At 51.8% G+C, this 18348-nt stretch overlaps 1 protein-coding gene across 5 annotated transcripts in view; it reads right to left on the bottom strand.

Moving 5' to 3' along the window:
* TBC1D2 (TBC1 domain family member 2) overlaps positions 1-18348 on the bottom strand; it is a 62946-nt gene that overhangs the window by 9057 nt on the left and 35541 nt on the right. For 3 of the 5 annotated variants that reach the window (XM_026456164.1, XM_026456162.1, XM_026456163.1), the window contains 4 exons: positions 12084-12479; positions 4722-4832; positions 2282-2469; positions 572-1048 (listed from right to left, as the gene is read on the bottom strand). In XM_026456164.1, the coding sequence (XP_026311949.1) occupies positions 572-1048; positions 2282-2469; positions 4722-4832; positions 12084-12479 (1172 nt within the window). The other 2 variants (XM_023202923.1, XM_023202926.1) reach the window with 2 other exon arrangements.

The raw sequence follows: 18348 nt of genomic DNA, 5'->3' as shown, positions 1-18348 counted from the left end.
ATTTGAGATGCCATGTGAGTCGTACCTTCCCAAGCACAAATCAAAGGAGAGAGCAGGGACAAGGGGCCTGGAGCTCTGAGCTCTGGCCCATCTCTGTCTTAAACATGTCCTCACTAGCCTGTGTTGGGGAACCTGGGCTCATGTCTCCAGGTTCTTGGGAGGCTCCAAAGAGAGAGAGAGAGCAGTGCTCAAACAGCAGTCCCCAACCTTTTTGGCACTAGGGACCAGTTTCGGGAAAGACAATTTTTCCATGGACTGGGGTGGGGGAGGGGTGGTTTTGAAACTGCTCCACCTCAGATCATCAGGCATTAGATTTTCATAAGGAACACGTAACCTAGATCCCTCGCATGCAGAGTTCACAATAGGGTTCGTGCTCCTGTGAGAATCTCATGCTGCCACTGATCTGACAGGAGGCGGAGCTCAGGTGGTAATGCTCTCTCGCCCACCGCTCACCTCCTGCTGTGTGGCCCTGTTAACAGGCCACAGATGGCTATCAGTCCATGGTCTGAGGGTTGGGGACCTGTGCTCCCAAAGGTAATGGTCACATCTTCACTGGGCTTTGGTGGCTCACCTGTTCAGGCCTTGGCAGTAGCCGATGGTGGGGTTCTGCCAGGAGAAGGCCAGAAGCACCCGGCGGAGCTTGTCAGGGAAGCTGGAGGTGGGGCAGGTGAAGTGCTTGTTGTTGGGGAAGGTCCGGTTCAGGTCCAGCTCAATCTGGCGGGCAGCAGGGTGCTCGCGGGCCCGGCCCCGGCTCAGCAGTTCCTGGTAGCAGCCTGGAGTGTGCAGGTGCTGGACACGGAGGTGGACCAGCCACCTCCAGACACGAGGCCGGTGTTCACGGGGCACTCCTGCCCGCAGTAGCTGCTTGAGCTCAGCTGAGGGCACAAGCTCGCCCAGGGCGGCCCAGCGCTCCCGCAGCGGCCGATCCACAGCCTCGAGGCCCAGCAGGTGGTGGGAGCGCACCTCCAGTGCCTGGATCTTGGCCAGCAGCTTCAGGTCTTCGACCTCATAGTCGGGCACTGTCAGGAAGCCGTACTCATCATACTCACTGCCAGCAGAAGTCCATGTTAGCAACACCTTGCAGAGCCCTTCCCTAGCTAAGGGGTGGTGGGGACAGGGAGGCCCCCAGGCCAGGTTCCTGCCCTGCCTTCACTGAGGGTTAACCACACAGCAGGTCACTTCAGTTCTCCCAACCTCAGGTTGTGAATCTGTATAACGGGTATAGGAATCCCTGCTCTGCCACCTGAAGACCCAATGAGATCCTCTGTTATAAGATGCTGGCGGCCTAGATAATGCCTGGTACACAGTAAATGCTCAAGAGATATTTACTAATTCTATGCAAATATAAAGGACCCTCTTATAACTCCATGCAGCCTTAGGCCCAAGGAGTCCCGCACTGTGCATACAGAACCCCACTTACCACAGCCAGTAAGCCCAGGGATGGACGGGGAACAGACGGCACCAATGACAGGCAGAGGTGGAAGAGCTGGGGACCCATTCCAGACGGCCTTTCATTTATTCAACTCACCTCCACTCTATGCCCTGCCTGCACAATCTCCTTTAATCCTAATGACCCTGCAAAGCCGGTGTATTTGCCCAAATCTTGTATCTTCTTTTCCTTCTTTCTTCCCTTCCCTTCCTCCCTTCCAATATATTGCCCAGGCTGGTCTCAAACTCCTGGCCTCAAGCAATCCACCCAGTTCAGCCTCCCAAAGTGCTGGGATTACAGACGTGAGTCACTGTGTCCAGCTCTTTGCACACATCTTATGGAGGCCGAGTACAAGGCTCAGAAAGGTAAAGGGAATTGTTACACATCGAGAGAGCCAGGACTGGCTCCAAAGCTCGAGCTTCTGCCACTGGACTACTCAGCCTCCAGGGGCCTTCGAGCATAGCCACCCTCCTTTCTGTTGTATTTAACCGCCCATGTCCACTGTGCACAGCAAGGGCTTGGTGCAGAGGAGACGACCTGCTTGTCTCCCCTCCTCCCCTCCCTGACAGGCACATCTAGGAGGCAGCCACATTTGGGAGGCAGCCTGGAGAAACAGAAAGCACAGGGCTCTGGAGGCAGCCTGTGCCACAAATGTACTGTAGGGCCGTGGCAGGGAGCTGCCTCCTCTGAGTGTGAACCATCTCAGCTGCAGCCACATGCTCATGCATGTGAAGATCAGAGGAGGTAATGCTGTGCAGGACTTGCACATGGTTGGCAGGACCTGGCAGCAGGGAAACTGGGGAGGAGCTGCCAGCTCACACAGACCAGCCCTGCCTGGGCCGCCAGGCTCACCTGATGGGGCTCAGCTCGATGCTGTCAGATGAGGCCTCCCCGGCTTCCCACTGCAGCGCCTCCTGGACAAGCTGCCTCAGCAGCTCTGAGCACTCGCTGGTTTCGTCCCCCAGGGCCTCCTGCAGCCTTCTTAGCCCAGCCAGGTACTTGCTTTCCACCTGGCAGTTTCTGGCTTGGAGGTAGGCGCACTGCAAACAGTGGTCAGGGCTGGTCAGGCTACCTGGTGGGGCCTGGGCAGCCCCAGAAGCCTGAGGCCTGAACAGCTTTAGGCAGCACAGCCCTTCCAGCTCTCATCTGCCCGACTCCCGACTCCCAGACCTTCGTATAAGGGAAAGGAGATGGGCCCTGAGGCCAGTGGTTTTCAGCAAGGCGGGCAAGAGAGGACCAGGCCCAGGTTGGAGCTGGTTCAGAAGAAAGAGGAGAGGGGTGTGCAGAGACAGCACAAACTCTTACACAGGTTACGGTCCCATCCTGGTTCAGTCACTGCTAGCTGTGTGGCCTGTGGCAAGTTACTTAACCTTTCTGTGCCTTAACTTCTTCATCCATAAAATGAGGATCATACAGAGTCTGCCTCAGGATTTGGGTGAGGATCAGATGAGCGGATGTGTGTAAAGCCCTTCCCAGGGTGCCGGGCACAGAGCAAGCTCTGCAGGTGGTATGACTGAGCATCTCCCAGGGGACAGACACTGCCCTTGTGCCTGCCCTCTGCTGCCGCCACCTAGGCTCTTTCTGTTCCTCCAACACACATCCCTCCCACTTCACAGCCCTCCTGCACCCTCTTCCCTTGCTTGGGACACTGGCCCCCCAACCCCGCCTCGCCTTGAACTTTTGTGTTTCCATTTATACAAGCTGGGTGGTACTAGGCAAGTCAGGCAAGTTCCTTGTTTTCCATTTTTGTGAGATGGGGACAGTGAAAATCTGCTCATAGCACTGCCATGACCTCTGGGCCACCCCGAATCCTATCTCATCCTGGGGTGGCAGCAAGGGAACAATTCTGCTGCACCCTTGCCAGGCTGCCATCTCCAAACACTTGCCGGGCACCAGCTCCAAGCCATCCTCTGTGCCTGTTCTTCTACCTATCCCACCTGGTGCCCACCTCTGTCGCCTGGGCTGCTTCCTGAGTCCCACCATTAACACCTGTTTCAGGGATTGCTTGCTTTTTTTTTTCTAAGAGAGTCTTGCTCTGTCACCCAAGCTGGAGTGCAGTGGCACAATCTTGGCTCACTGCAACCTCTACCTCCTGGGTTCAAATGATTCTTGTGCCTTAGCCTCCTGAGTAGCTGGGATTACAGGTGTGCACCACCATGCACGGCTAATTTTTGTATTTTTGGTAGAGGCGGGGCTTTGCCATGTTGCCCAGGCTGGTCTTGAACTCTTGGGCCCAAGGATCCACCTGCCTCGGCCTCCCAAAGTGCTGGGATTCCAGGCCTGAGCCACCGCACCTGGCCCCTTCTCAGGGATTTCTGCTGCTGATTCCAAACAGTCTCCCCACTTCCAGGCTCACCTCCTCAAGCCCACCCTCCTGAGCAGTCACAGCAGTCTTCTCAGAACAGGAACAGAAGTCTGACTGAGGACTTCTCCACTCAGAATCCTTCAGCTCCCCAGTTTCCTTGGAGTAAACTCCAAACTCCTCACCTCCAGCCTCATGTCTCACTCTCCCCAGCCCTGCCCCCTGCCTCTCAGACCACACATCTTTACCATGCTGTCTCTTTTTCTGGAAGGTCCTTCTCCACTGCTTGCCTGGGTAACATTAACTCATCCTTAGGACTCAATTCAGAAGGTACCTTTGAAATGGACCCCCAAGAATCCCACAAGCCCAAGTGCATCTTTTTTGCGGGGGCGTGGCAGGGACGGAGCCTCGCTGTGTCACCCAGGCTGGAGTGCAGTGTCTCAATCTCGGCTCACTGCAAGCTCCACCTCCTGGGTTCACGCCATTCTCCTGCCTCAGCCTCCCGAGTAGCTGGGACTACAGGCACCCACCACCTTGCCCGGCTAATTTTTTTTTTTTTTGTATTTTTAGTAGAGACGGGGTTTCACCATGTTAGCCAGGATGGTCTTGATCTCCTGACCTCGTGATCTGCTCGCCTCAGCCTCCCAAAGTGCTGGGATTACAGACGTGAGTCACTGTACCCGGTCCCAAGTGCATCTTGATTGTGTTACACTCCCTCACCAGTCTACACCCTCCTTCAGGGCAGGTACCAGCCTTATTGGTCTTGATGTCCCTACCCCATAGCTACCTAGTGAACGCCGCTGAACAAATGACTCAATCACCAGACCACAGGGGTCTGGAGAAGAACCTGATATGGGCCCTGCTCACAAGGGGTCAGTTCAGAGGGAGAGCAGCAGACAGGAAATGAGGAGAGTGAGACGGGGTGGGCAGCATGGGGACCAGCAGAGGGGCTGGGGATGGAGAAGGCAGGAACAGGGCCCTACCCCACACCTTCGTCAGGAGTGCCTTCTCCTTCTCAGCCACCTTTCTCCAGATTTTCGTGACCTGGTGGATCTCGGAGTTGAGGAAGTGGTTCTGGGTCCGGTAAGCTTCCATGTCATCCTGGAGAAGAAAGAGAAGTATGTTATGAGTTGGACATAAACATCTCCCTAGTCCTGGGGAGTCACACCCTCAAATGAGCCCCCAAAGCTTCTTTTCTTTAGAAATTTCCAATAATGGCAACAGAAGAGGAAGTCTGAAAGAAAAAAAAAATACTTATAGCCCCCTTCTCTATTCTCGATGTCAGCATGATGTGGTAAAGGGACCAACAGGTCTGAATTTAAGCCCTGGATGATGTCCTGGCTGGAAGGCTTCAGGCAGGCCACTGAACCACTCTGACCCTCTGTTTCCTCATCTGTAAAAGGGGCAAATACCAGCTAACCTACTGGGCAGTTGGGAGACTAAGTGAGATAATGTGTGATAACACTGGCTACAGGGACCAAAACAAAGCAAGTGCTCCACTAGTGTTTGTTTTTAAAATCAACATATTTTATCATGTATTTATAATCATACTGTAAAATTAACTCCGTGTCACTTTGAAAAACCTTTCAATGTTGCTACATAAGCTTCCCAATGATCATTTTCAACCTCTGGTGATGATTCTCTTGGGTGAATTTACCAGAACTTACTCATCATCCTTTTCCTGTCATTTTAAAATTTGAGCCCGGGGTGTTTGCAGTTGGTTTTTGATTATGAATAATGCTGTGATGAACATCTCTGAGTTTGCCTTTTGTAAGTTGCCCATTCAGTGGAGGGAATGAGCTCCCTGCTGCTGGGACATACAAGGAGAAGCTGGACAAGCACTGGGAAGGTTCAAGCAAGGACCTGAGCCTCAGAGAAGGATCAGCTATAATAGTGGCTCTCAATTCTGCTCGGAAGGACAGTACGGAAGCCGTTCAGTCACCTAACACATGCTTAGGGTTATACCTCACAGTTCCAGGGTATTTACTGGCTGAAACTCAGGCCCTTTCTCTCCCATTGTCGTATGGGCTGGAGGCGAGTGCAAGCGATGCTACAGCAGGGATGACTCCAACATGGCGTAATTGATTTGGAAATGAAGAACATCACACAGAGTTTGGGGCACTTCCTCATCAGGGTCACATGTGCACAGCCCACAGGTGGTCCTGGCCCTCCCTGTGTGAGCCTTCATTCCGGCCAAGATGATCGCCAAGGTCTTCCCAGCCTGGAAGCTCCGATGCATGCCCGGGGCTGATGCCCTCCGTCCAGACCCTGACACACTAGAAAAGCCTCTGCTCCCAGGGCAGGGAACGAATGCTCCCCGTTGATTTCATCATGTCATCCCGACTCACTGCTCCCCTGGGGCTCTCTGTGGTGCCCCAACCCCGGCCACCCCTGCTTTCATCTCTCTCGCTGTGCCAAGGCTGAAAGGCCGTGCCTCCACTCAGTTTGCTCTCTTCCTTCTCCTGGCTGGACCCTGGCACTTCCAACCCCTGGCGCCACCCTCCTCCACCTATCCAATCCTGCCCCTGACCTAGATAAAAAAACAGCTTCACTATCTTTCCAAAATGCTGCTGTGTGTGCCAGCCACTCTGCTGGCAAGTTTCTGCCTGCTTCTTCTCCACGGTCCCCATGTCCTATCTTTATGTGGCAAGAAGTGAAAATCTTGTTTGTGGTGCAGGGACCAGTCTCCTATGAGCATCAGGCCTTTCCAGGACCACACCCCACTCTCTCTGGAGTGTAACCCTTGAGTGTCTGGAGATATAGAAACTTATGAATACAGAGGCTGTGCAGGCTTCCTGCATCACTCCCTTCACCAACACCATGAGGCATATATTCTCTCACTTCATCCTCCCAGCGATCCTAGAAGGGATGTTCTTTTATTATTCCTATAACAGATGAGGCCTCAGAGGCTCTGAAAGGGTAGGTAACTTGCCTAAGGCACAGCCAGTATAAGGCAGATGTGACCAAACCCAGGTCTGTCTAATTCTTTTTGTTTGTCTTGCTTTGTCACCCAAGCTGGAGTGCAGTGGCGTGATCGTAGCTCACGGCAGCCTCAACCTCCTGGGCTCAAGCAATCCTCCCACCTCAGCCTGTTCAAGTAGCTGGGACTACAGGCACGTACCACCATGCCCAACTAATTTTTTGATTTTGTAGAGACGAGGTCTCACTATGTTTCCCAGGCTATTTTCCAACTCCTGGTCTCAAGCAATCCTTCCACCTCAGCCTCCCAAAGTGTTAGGATTACAGGCGTGAGCCACCGTACCTGGCCAGGACGGTTTCATTCTAAAGTCCCAACCACCAAACTTCCTGCTGGGCACCATCTGAGCTCCCCACCAGCTGGAATCCACCTGGATGCCCACACTCTAGTCCCTGCCCTCCAAGGGTTGTCTTTTGGTGCCTTCTGGCTACACGCATGCAGGCTCGTGTGACCTCTCCCACCCATCAGACAGTACAACACCACATTGAAGATGCTGGCGTGGGCCATGTACCGGCACCGCCTGGCGGTTAGCGGCATGAATGCTGAGGCCCCACTATCTGGGTGGCAATTCTGTCTTGACCGCTGAGCCCCTGGACAAGTTACTTAACCTTTCTGTGCCGCATCCTCTCATCTGGAAAATGAGGATAATAACAGTACTACCTCATGTGGCTGGGAGAGGATTCTGTGAGTTCATATGTGCAAAAGGCTCAGAACAGTGTCTGGCAAGTGGCAAGTGCAACGTGAGCACTGTCTCCATCACTGAGTTTGCACGACAGCTCGAGAGCTACTATTCCCTACCCCACACCCACCCCCTCAGTCGGCTGACAGAGCTCCGAATCCAATGCCCGGGAACATACAACAAGCCCCCCGCAATGGAAGAAAGGACCTACCACGACCTGGCCCATCTCCCTCACATCCACAAGGCTGTGGGATAAATATTAAAGTGCCCTAATTCCCACTTAACAGATGAGGAAACACACACAGAGAAAGTAAGTCCCCCTTGTCACGAAAGAGAGCCAGGATCCAAACCCAGGTGTGTTCAGCCCATGGCAGGTGCCCAGCAGGCACTGCGTAGAGAAAGCAGACCCAGCTCTGGCGCTGGCCACTTCTCCACACCGCTGGGTCTCCCTCCTTGATACCACCCCTTCCTCCTCCCAGGCCTAGACGTGCTCATGGATATTTATCTTTCTTTCTGTTTTAGTTTTAGAGACAGGGTCTCACTTTGTCACCCAGGCTGGAGTGCAATGGCATGATCATAGCTCACTGCAGCCTCGACCTCCTGGGCTCAAGTGATCCTCCCGTCTCAGGCCCCCGAGTAGTTGGGACTACAGGTGTGCGCCACTACACCCAGCTAATTAATTTTTAATTTTTTGTAGAGACGAGGTCTCATTGCGTTGCCCAGGCTGGTCTCAAACTCCTGGCCTCAGGCATTCCTCCGGCCGTGGCCTCTCAAAGCACTGAATTACAGGGACAAGCCACCATGCTCGGCCACACGCTGGTATTTCTAAGGCTTTGGAAAGAAGGCTTTTGTCACATGAGATACCCTGCTTCCAGCCCCAGCGAAGGCACAGACACGCCAGACAGGGAGGCAGAGTGAGCACAGCCTGGAACAGCAGTGGCAGTGGGCGGCGTCGGGCAGTACCTCTCCCTCCAGCTCGGTGCCCTACCTTGAGTGCTCGTCTTGGCTCAGAACTGTAGGGAGGAAAAAGAGAAACCTCAGAAAAGAGAAAAGCCATAGGACAGTCACCAGTGGAATGAAAGAAGGAAAACCCTGGAGAAGGGGGACTGGGGAAGAAGAGAGCCAGCCTGCCTATCTTTACAGGAAGTGGGAGCCCAGGAATTCTCTTTGGGCCATGCCCGTGGACTAGGCCCTGTGCTTTGTGGAAGGCGGTGGCCCGGGCGTGGGAGGCCAGGTTCTGGCTGCAGCCCTGCCTCTTGCTGCCTGACCCTGGGCCCGTCCCTCACCCCAGCTTAGCTGTCCCTGCCAGAAAAGGAGTGGGGCAGACTAGATTTCTGAGTCTTTCCTGATCTGATATTCAAGAGGTCAATGATCCAGTTCTCAAAACCAAAGTCTGAATAACAAGGGGGCATTTCTTAAAGTTGGGTTCCTCCATCACAGGGCAGGCAGGAAATCTGAACACTCTCTATCCTCAAACTCAAGACAATGGATATTTGATGGGTCTTCTAAAAGCTGAAAGATAAGGAACACCAACTACATGCAACTCTTTCTCTTTTCTACTTTTTTTTTTTTTTTTTTAATAGAGACAGTGTCTTACTCTGTTACCTGGGCTGGAGCGCAGTGGCGTGATCACAATTCACTTCAGCCTCGAACTCCTGGGTGGCTCAAGTGATCTCCCACCTCAGCCTCCTGAGTAGCTAGGACTATGGCGGGTGCCACCATGCCTAGCGAATTTATTTTATTTCTTTTTAGAGACAGGGTCTTGCTGTGTTGCCTAGGCTGGTCTCGAATTCCTGGGCTTGAGCAATTCTCTAGCTTCAGCTTCCCAAGTAGCTGGGACTACAGGCACAGGCTACTGTGACTGGCTAATTTTTTTAATTTTTTTGTAGAGATGGGTTCTCGCTATGTTTCCCAGGCCGGTCTCTAACTCCTGGCCTCAAGTAATCCTTCTGCCACAGCCTCCCCAAATGCTGGCATTACAGGTGTGAGCCACCCACACTTGGCCTTATGCAACCTTTTAAAGCACAAAGCACAAAACACTGGGCCTCTGAGGATCATCGGCTAGTGTATTCTTGGTTAATGTGAATCACATACCCAGAGTCTCCATGTAGCTGAGCTCACTGATCAAGAAAATTCCTGAATATGTAAATTCAGGGGCATACTCAGTCTCCTAGTGAGTCCATGATTACAATCAACTCACAGGCTGTCTGAAGCCACCTGGCTGATCTAGCGTTCTGTCTAATTTTCTTCTTTTTTTTGATTCTTTTTCCTTTTCTTTCTTTTTTTATTTTTTATTTTTCCTTTAAGATGGTGTTTCACTCCTTCACCCAGGATGGAGTGCAGTGGCACGATCTCAGCTCACTGCAACTTCCACCTCCTGGGCCCAAGCGATCCTCCCACCTCAGCCTCCAGAGTAGATGGGAACACGGGAGTGTGCCACCACAAATCTTTCTGACCCCGGTGCTGCTCTACCAGGGCTTGCATAGTGGATTCTGGCAGTATGGGTGGAGAGAAGAGGAAGACGCCTGGCTGGGGGCAGGCAGTGTAGAAAAGCAATCAGATGGAAGCAGTTTTCCCTGCTGTTTGGAGGGCTGAGAGCTTTCTAATCATCCAGCTGTATTTGCATTGGAAAGGTTATGTTTTATTTTAACCCAAAAGAATCTCTGATTTCAGACTAAATAAAGGAAAAGATTCAGGAACTGGTTATGTGGGTTTTCGGTCTTTGCTGAATGAAAGGGAAGTGAATCGGGTTTCACATCCTTTTCCTTTATCCTTCTAACAGCCCTAGTCAAGGGGACTAGTTGGGCTATTTGACAGAGAGGTGAGATAACATGCCCAAAGTCACACAGCTAGAAAGAGGCAGAGCCAACAGCCAAACAGGTCAGTCGGACTTCAAAGCTTGGGTGGTGGCCACTGTTCAACACTGCCCACTGAGAGTTTTTCTCTCAAAAGCTTCCTGATTTATTTTTCTTTTTTCTTTCTCCATCTGCCCTCACCCACTAGTTCCTTGATAGAGTAGCACGAGAGTTCTCAAGGTTATATGTCTATATGTATAGTCTTGTGTCGCTTAATGATGAGGATACACTCTGAGAAATGCATCATTAGGTGATTTCTTTTTTTTTCCTTTTTTTTTTTTTTTTGACACGGAGTCTCACTCTGTCGCCCAGGCTGGAATGCAGTGGCCCAATCTCAGCTCACTGCAAGCTCCGCCTCCCAGGTTCACGCCATTCTCCTGCCTCAGCCTCCGGAGTAGCTGGGACTACAAGTGCCCGCCACCACACCCGGCTAGGTTTTTGTATTTTTAGTAGTGACGGGGTTTCACTGTGTTAGCCAGGATGGTCTTGAACTCCTGACCTTGTGATCCGCTAGTTGATTTCATTGTTGTGCCAACATTATAGAGTGGACGTAGACAAACCTAGGTGATTTAGCCTACTACGCACCCAGCTAGATGGTGTAGCCTATTGCTCCGAGGCTGCATACCTGTGCACCTGTTACTGTACTGAATACCGTAGGTGGCTGTCACATAATGGCATTTGTGTACCTGAACACATGTAAACATAGAAAAGGTAGCGTGTTGTGCTATGATGTCACAACGGCTATGTTGTCACTATGTGATAGGGATTTTTCTGCTCCATTGTAATCTTATGGGACCACCACACATGCAGCCCATTATTATATTGCATCTGACTGTACATATGTGGTTGTGAGTGGCAGGGTTTGGGGCAGGACGAACCCTGGTTGTATGGCTCCCTTTAGGGACAGTGGGGGCTATGGGTACACTCCACAGTCACAGGCCTCCCAGTGGGACAGTTCCTGTCACAACCCTTTAGAGAGGAGGCTGCGGGTCACGGCAGGCAACACACCTCACATAAACTTCCTACCCCCTGTGACACCACTGGTCCCTGTGGGATGGGGAAGCCTAGGGAAAGATAGGGACAGAGAAGGGGAAGGAAGGGGAGGAAAGGGGGAGCAGGGATGGTGGCAGTAGCTAGAAGTGGCAGCAGAGCAGACAGACCAGACCGCAGACATGAGCTCCAACCCAACTCCAGCTCCCTAACTTCTTCAGCACATGACCCTGGGCAAGCTCCTTAACCTTTCTCATCCTCAGCATTCACATCTGTAAAGGGGGAGCACACCAGTGGCTGCCTCACCTCACAGGGCTGGCACGAGGACTAAATGCGGCGAAGCACCGAGGGCAGTGCCCGGCACACAGGAAACACCCTATAAATTCTACAGATGGGAGCGGTGACTATTGCCAGCTGCAGGTCATCTGTATGTTGTGCGGGCACAGGACTGTGGGGGGAGGGTTGTGCTGGTCCCTTAGGGCTCTCGGGTGCACTGGGATGGCACTAAGGGAGGCTGACCAGGCCAGGCCCCACACTCAGCTAGTCTCGGGCTTTCATCTCTCATTTGATAATCTAGAGGCACCTTTACATTGCAGTAGCCCAGGATACCAGGGCTACTGGTTAATGGGTCAATCAAGGCCCAGGCAAACTGCACTGGGCCTTGTGGTGAAGAAAGTGAAGAAGCGTACAGTAATATTCCCATCAACATGTGTTTCTAATGTGAATATTTTAGGATGAAGGGATATGCCCCACTCCACCTAGCAAACCCTTAGGGGTGGAGAGCATCCCTTCCCTGAGGGCCGGGGCAGAGGACCCGCAGGCCAGGCAGGCCCTGGAGGGAAGGCCCCTACCTTCAGGTGCTCGATCTTCTCCTGCTGGCTCAGGAAGTCCCTGTCAGCAGCGTCGGGGGGCAAAGGAGACTGGTCAGGGGGGTGCGTGAAGTCCTGGGTGACCTTCTCAGAGAGCTTGCAGATGACCTGCTGCTTGGCGTGGTTCTTGTCCATAAGCAGCTGCACGTGCTGCTGTAGCTCCTGCACCTCCTGCTCTCGCAGGCTCGCTGTGTGCGCCAGGCTCTCCCGCTCCTGCTCCAGGGCCTCCACTCGCCGGCCCAGCTCCGCGATCTGCCGCACTTTGTGCCGCACCAGCTCCAGCCGGTCCTTGTCCTCAGCCGCCGCCAGGTATGCGCTGGACGCCCTCTTCTCCTGCTGGGCGGCCTCCAGTGCCTTGTGCAGGATCTTCACCAGCTCCTGGGCAGGGAGAGGGAAGCATCTTGTGAGCTCAGGGAGGGCCTGCTGGGCGCCAGAGCGGGGCATATGTTATCAGTAGTTCTCCTAACCACCCTGAGAGGTGTCCAGCAGCATCCCTGCAGCACCTCATCCTGACACTTTCTCCTTCTCTGTTCAAGTGAGTGTTAGCTGGGCACATGGTTCCCCAGCTTCAAACTGCATCTCCCAGCCAAGCCATGGTGAGGTGTAGCCCAGTGACTGTTCTGCCTAAATGGGAAATCAAAAGTGAAATGGGCAGCTTCTGGGTCCTACCTTTAAAACCAGTAGACACATGCTCCCCTCGTCCAGTTCTCTTTGCTTTGGCTGGGAAGTGGCAGGAACCAGCATGGCCGCCTCAGAGCCACAGCAGAATGTACGTGTTGAGAAAGGGCTGCTCGCCAGCTCAGAGTTTCTCACTTACCTCTGGGTTCTTTAATGTGAGTGAGAAACTTCTCACTCGTTTTGGGCCACAGTGCTTTGAACCTTTTTTTTTTTTTTTTTTTTTTAAGACAGCCTCTCACTCTGTTACCCAGTCTGGAGTGCAGTGGCACGGACATGGCTCACTGTAGCCTCAATCTCCTGGGCTCAGCTGATCCTCCCACCTTAGCCTCTCAAGTAGCTGGGACCACAGGAACGTGCCAACACACCAGGCTAATATTTGTATTTTTTTTGTAGAGATGGGGTTTTGCCATGTTGCCAGGCTGGTCTCAAACTCCTGGACTCAAATGATCTGCCCACCTTGGTCTCCCAAAGTGCTGGGATTACAGGTGTGAGTCACCATGCCCAGTGGAGATGTTTTTGTTATAGCAGCTGAACCCATATCCTGACATATACACATCTATTTCAGGGATGAACAAATTGAGGCCCAGCAGAGAGTAGAGTGGAATTCAGTCTCAATTGGGCAGATTCCAAAGCCTGTGCTCAGTCACTAAGAAAACCAGGGGTGGCAGCTATGTGGCATTACTTTTCCCTCATCATCCCTGTGGCAGACATTATTAGTTCATCTCCCATACTTCTTCCTGCACAGCCTAGTTGAGGCCTCAGAATCCTTCTCAATATAGCATCTAGTCACTACCAATCAAGTTGAGGCAGCATTAAAGAGGAAATACACTGGCAATCCCCATGTAAAGCCATGCACAGAGGGCCTCATTCAACCCATTTGTGCCTAGTTCCCTCCAGCCCACCAGCTGATGCCTGCAAAGCTGGTGGAAGGAACTCTAGAAAGTTCAGACGCAACAGAGCTTGATTTATTCCTCAGCAGGGGCAACTGATTCACACAGGAACTCAAGGTCTGCTCAGCTCCCTGTGCCTTTAAGCCTGTAATGTCCCCAGGGAGAGCCATGCCTGGACTCAGGCCTATCTGTCCTAAAGCAGGGATGTGAATTCATTCTGGGCCAAGGATCAAGACATCAGCAGCCAGGCCCACGTGGACCTCATACCAGGTAGGTATGACTTTCAGGCAACACTGCCCTGCTCTGTGCTTCTCATTTGGAAAAACATGGTTTCCTAGAGACATGTCAACTATACCACACCAAAGTATTAAAACAAATGGATTGACTGCATGGGCTTATTTGCTAAGAACAATTCTATATTAGAGGAGAACTGCCAGAAACCATGACTTTTTTGGAGAAGCTAATGACAAGACCACCTTAGCCTGCATCTTCTGAAACCTTAGGACTAGTGACCATCCTTTCTCAGGTTCTCTCTTTTCCTTTCACACGCCCATCTATCTGTCCAACCTTTACCAAGCACCACTGGGTGCCAGGCCAGGCCCTGAGCCAGGTGCTGTGGCCCAGAGAGGGACTGGTGAGAGTTCCCACCTCCAAGGACTGCAAAGGCTGGTGGGAATGAACATGACCCACCGCAGTGGAATGATCTACTGCAAGTCAGGGGAACAAGGGTGTTCATGGGAAAGGAAATGACTTCTGTCTGGGGTGGAGGTTGCGGGGAATACCAGTCCAGAGCATTTAAATGAAACCGTGAAGAATGAGAAGGGCCAGAGATGGTCAAGCAGCAGGTGGGAGATGAGGGTGGGGACAGCCCTCCAAATGTGGCCAAGCCACAGCCCCAGTAAAGACCTGGAGGAAGGAAAGAACTACCATGAAGCTGTGGGAGCCTTGGGGTGTGGCAGGAAGGTGGGGTGAGGACAGCACCGTGATTGCAAACCAAAAGGGAATGTTTGGAATGTTCAGAATGAAGAAGTCAGCTTCTCAGGGCTCAGTGGAGAGAGATTAACATTCCTGTGGCTCCAGGATAACTGGGAGCCTAGGCCATTTTCTGCTTCAGCTGAGATTTGGAGATTACCTTGAATGACTGCCCAGTAAAATAACCAACAGACATCATTGTTCAGACTTGCCCTAGGAGCAGAACCAGGTTGGTATCTTTCCCTCAGTTTTGGGGAGCTGACTCTAAAGCTCATTTCATTACATCTAGCTATCTCCTTCACGCATTTGGCTCCCAGAATCGAAGACCAAGACAACAGCCCAGGAGGCTCTCCTCCCACCCCCAGAATTCTTGTACCAGAATAAAATAGGCTTGAAAGAAAGGAACCAGGGCAGAGGGAGGGATCCCCAGTAGGACCTGTAAGATGAGGAGTGAGAATGTCATGAATTCAGGAAACCTAAAGTCTGGATTATAAGCAATGTCTTAGGACCAATTCTTAAAAATAGAGGGGTTGATGAAATGAAGCTTTTTTTTTTTTTTTTTTTCCTGAAACAGGGTCTCACTCTGTTGCCCAGGCTGGAGTATAGTGGTGCAATCACGGCTCACTGCAGCCTCAACCTCCTGGGCTCAAGTGGTTCTCTTGCCTCAGTCTCCCTGGAAGCTTGGACTACAGGCATGCACAATGCCCAGCTAATTAGTTTATTTTCTGTAGAAACAGGGTCTCCCTACATTGTTCGGGGTGGTCTTGAACTCTTAGGCTCAAGAGATCCTCCCACCTCAGCCTCCCAAAGTGCTGGCATTATAGGCGTGAGCCACCACGCATGGCCCAAGTAGTACTTTTAATATCTCTCAATCGAGTTGTCTGGTTCATCTCAGATTTTTATACCTGGGCTTAAGTTGTTATTTTATTTAAATTTTTAAAAGTCAACAAATCATCTTTAAAAAATAATCCTTTATCTTTTTAGAGCATTGCTACTTTCATCAGTGGTGGGCCCCATAGGGTCAGATGAAGGGCATGGGCTTTGGAGTTGCACAGGCCTTGGTTCCCATTCTGGATCCGTGGGGGGCGTATCTAATGAGGTGACTCTAAGGAGGGTGGCTCAGGGGGCCTCTTCACTGAACCTCTGCTTTCTCATGAATGGGGCTAAAGGTTCCTCCTCCACTCAGAACTGCCTCTAGCATGAGAGAGAAAGTGCCAAGTGTCCCTCCCCAAGCTGACATGCCCAAGGTACCTCCCAGCCCTCTTTCATGTCCTCTGAAGTTTTTGGCTGGAGTTCTAGGAAAGTAAGAGGCTGCACGCTGCCCCACCAAGTTTGCTAAAAAATTACGTCCCTTTACCCAGTAATCCTGATTGAACTAAGGTGGCCCCAGAGGGCTGCAGGCAGGGTTCCAGAGGGGTTCATCATTCCCAGCTGCCAACAGATGGTCAACATCACCACAGACAACAGCCTTCCATCTGCCAGAGCAGACGGTCTTCAGGCTGGGTGCAGTTCTGTCAACTCCAAGGGTCAGTCCCTGGCCAATCAGCCATCTGGTGCTATCTCCTAGAGCCCAAACCTCTTGTGGGGCCAGTGCTGCAGGTGCAGGGACAGACAATGGCTTCATGGTTATTGGAGTCGCCCCGTGGTTTGATATGACACCAGGGGGTACACAGGGAGTACATTCATTTTTTTCTCAAGATCAGTTTCGGTGCTTGTGTCTCATACTGGGACTCACCATGAGATTATGGAGGAGAGGGGGCAGCCCAGCCTCTAGAACTGGAGAAGGAGGTTAGGGCCCCAATCCTGGCTTTTCCAGCTGCCTGAGCACGGGCAAGTCACCCAACTCCTCTGAGCTCCTCAAATGCTGGCTCAGCCTCTGGGAGACCCTGAGCATGCAGACGCTCGGAGAACCTCAGTTTCCTTTTCAGAGAAAGGGGATGACGACTATTGTAAGGACAGAGAAAACACATGGGAAGGCTCAGCACAGTCCTGGGGCAGCGCTTCATACCAGCAGTTCCCGTGTTCACATCTTCTCTTACCAGAGAAGTGAGGTGCCCTACTAGACGGTGAGGTGCCCAAGGGCAGGGATTTGTCCCCAGTGTGCTCTCAAGAGCATCTCACAGTGCTTGAGATAGAAAGTCCTAAAGAGTCACTAAAGCCATTGGCAATGGCCAGGTGAGCCAGGATAAGACGCCGAATCCCCATGTCATCCTGCAGCTTGAGGTAGACAGGGGGTGCCTTCCCACTAAAGAAACGCAGGAAGGTACCTCCCAGGGGTAGCTCCTGAGAGTCCAGGTGCCTATCTTCCCAGCTGATGGATGGGACTCTAATGAGGGTCTCAGAGGCACAGCGGCTCTCCCAACAGCATTCTGAGTGCCTGGGGGCATCACTGGGCACCCAGAAGTTGTGCTGGCTTTTTCTGTCTCACCTCTTTGGTTTCAGTATCTGGGCTATAGGTGAAACCCTAGAGGACAGGACTGCCGTTCCTCCCTTCCTAATGTGGAATAAAGACCGAAGTTCCCTGATCACTGCAATGGCCCCACAGCACATCTCCTGGAGGCACTGATGGGCTCTCACTTCCCGCCTCGTCTCAGAGACCCTCAGCAGGGCACCTCACTGCTGGTAGGGCAGGAAGAGATCGACATGGAGGGTAAGCAGGGCTGCAGTAATTGCCAGAACAACCAGAGCCTGCATCTATTGGGCAGCTGCTGGGTGCCAGGTACTGGGCTTTATGAATCTGGGCACAGGTCTCTCCAGTAAACATGGCTGTAACTCCATTTACAGAAGAGGAAACTGAGGCTTAGAGAGGTTAAGAAATTTAGAGAGGCCAGAATTTGAGCCTGTGCTGTCTTATTTAAAGGCCGGTGCTTTGAATCATCCTGAAGACTGAAGTGCATTTGTGGAATGGGTTGAAGAACACACAAATCCACTCATATTGCACAATAAATAGATAAACTAAATAAATCACAACTCATTCTCCTTTTGACCGTCTGTCCCAGGACACAAAGTTGAGGTCTGGTGGAAGGTTACCTGGTAAAAAAAAAATCCAGATTCTTCAATGCATCAACAACTTCCTCCTGACAACTTCCCTCTGCATATATGGGAGTTGTCAATAGCCTGGGCAACCCTTATTAATTGCCAAGGATCTTGCCTTTATTTTTTGAAGAATGACAAGTCCCCCAGAGATGCAGAGCAATCAGGGGCAAACTTTCATGAAATCTAGGTCTCCCGGGGCCTTTCTACTTCATCTGACAATTTGTAATGTATTAGAAAGAAAGACTGTGTCAAGGGAGGTTGCCCATATATTCAGGATTTCTTTTTCTTTCCAGGTTTGGGTTTGGGATTTAAGCTCTACCAGTCCAGGGATCGAGTAGCTGCTATGGCTCTGTTTCACGCCCTCTCAGCTCTCAGGAGCGTCCAGCAGCCTCACAACGGGAGCACCATGATGACAGGAGGAAAAGACAGCTGGGCTGCTAAGCAGAAGCAGAGGGGACTTCACGTGTTATAACTACACATTTGGGTATTGCTTTGTTTAATGTCTGTCTTTGCCATGAAATGCAAGCCCTGTAAGGGCAGAGTCTGTGCCTTTTGCTCCTTGTTCTTTCCCAGCACCTGGAACACTACATGCACATAACAGGCCCTTAATAAAGACTTGGTGAATAAACACATGAGTTAAGAACATATGAATAAATGAGGCCCCTCCTTTA

The sequence above is a fragment of the Piliocolobus tephrosceles genome, chromosome 14, assembly GCF_002776525.5.
Source record: "Piliocolobus tephrosceles isolate RC106 chromosome 14, ASM277652v3, whole genome shotgun sequence".
Classification (NCBI taxonomy): Eukaryota; Metazoa; Chordata; class Mammalia; order Primates; family Cercopithecidae; genus Piliocolobus; species Piliocolobus tephrosceles.
The sequence above is the reverse complement of the archived record's forward strand: the minus strand, read 5'-3'. Positions and strand labels throughout refer to the sequence as shown.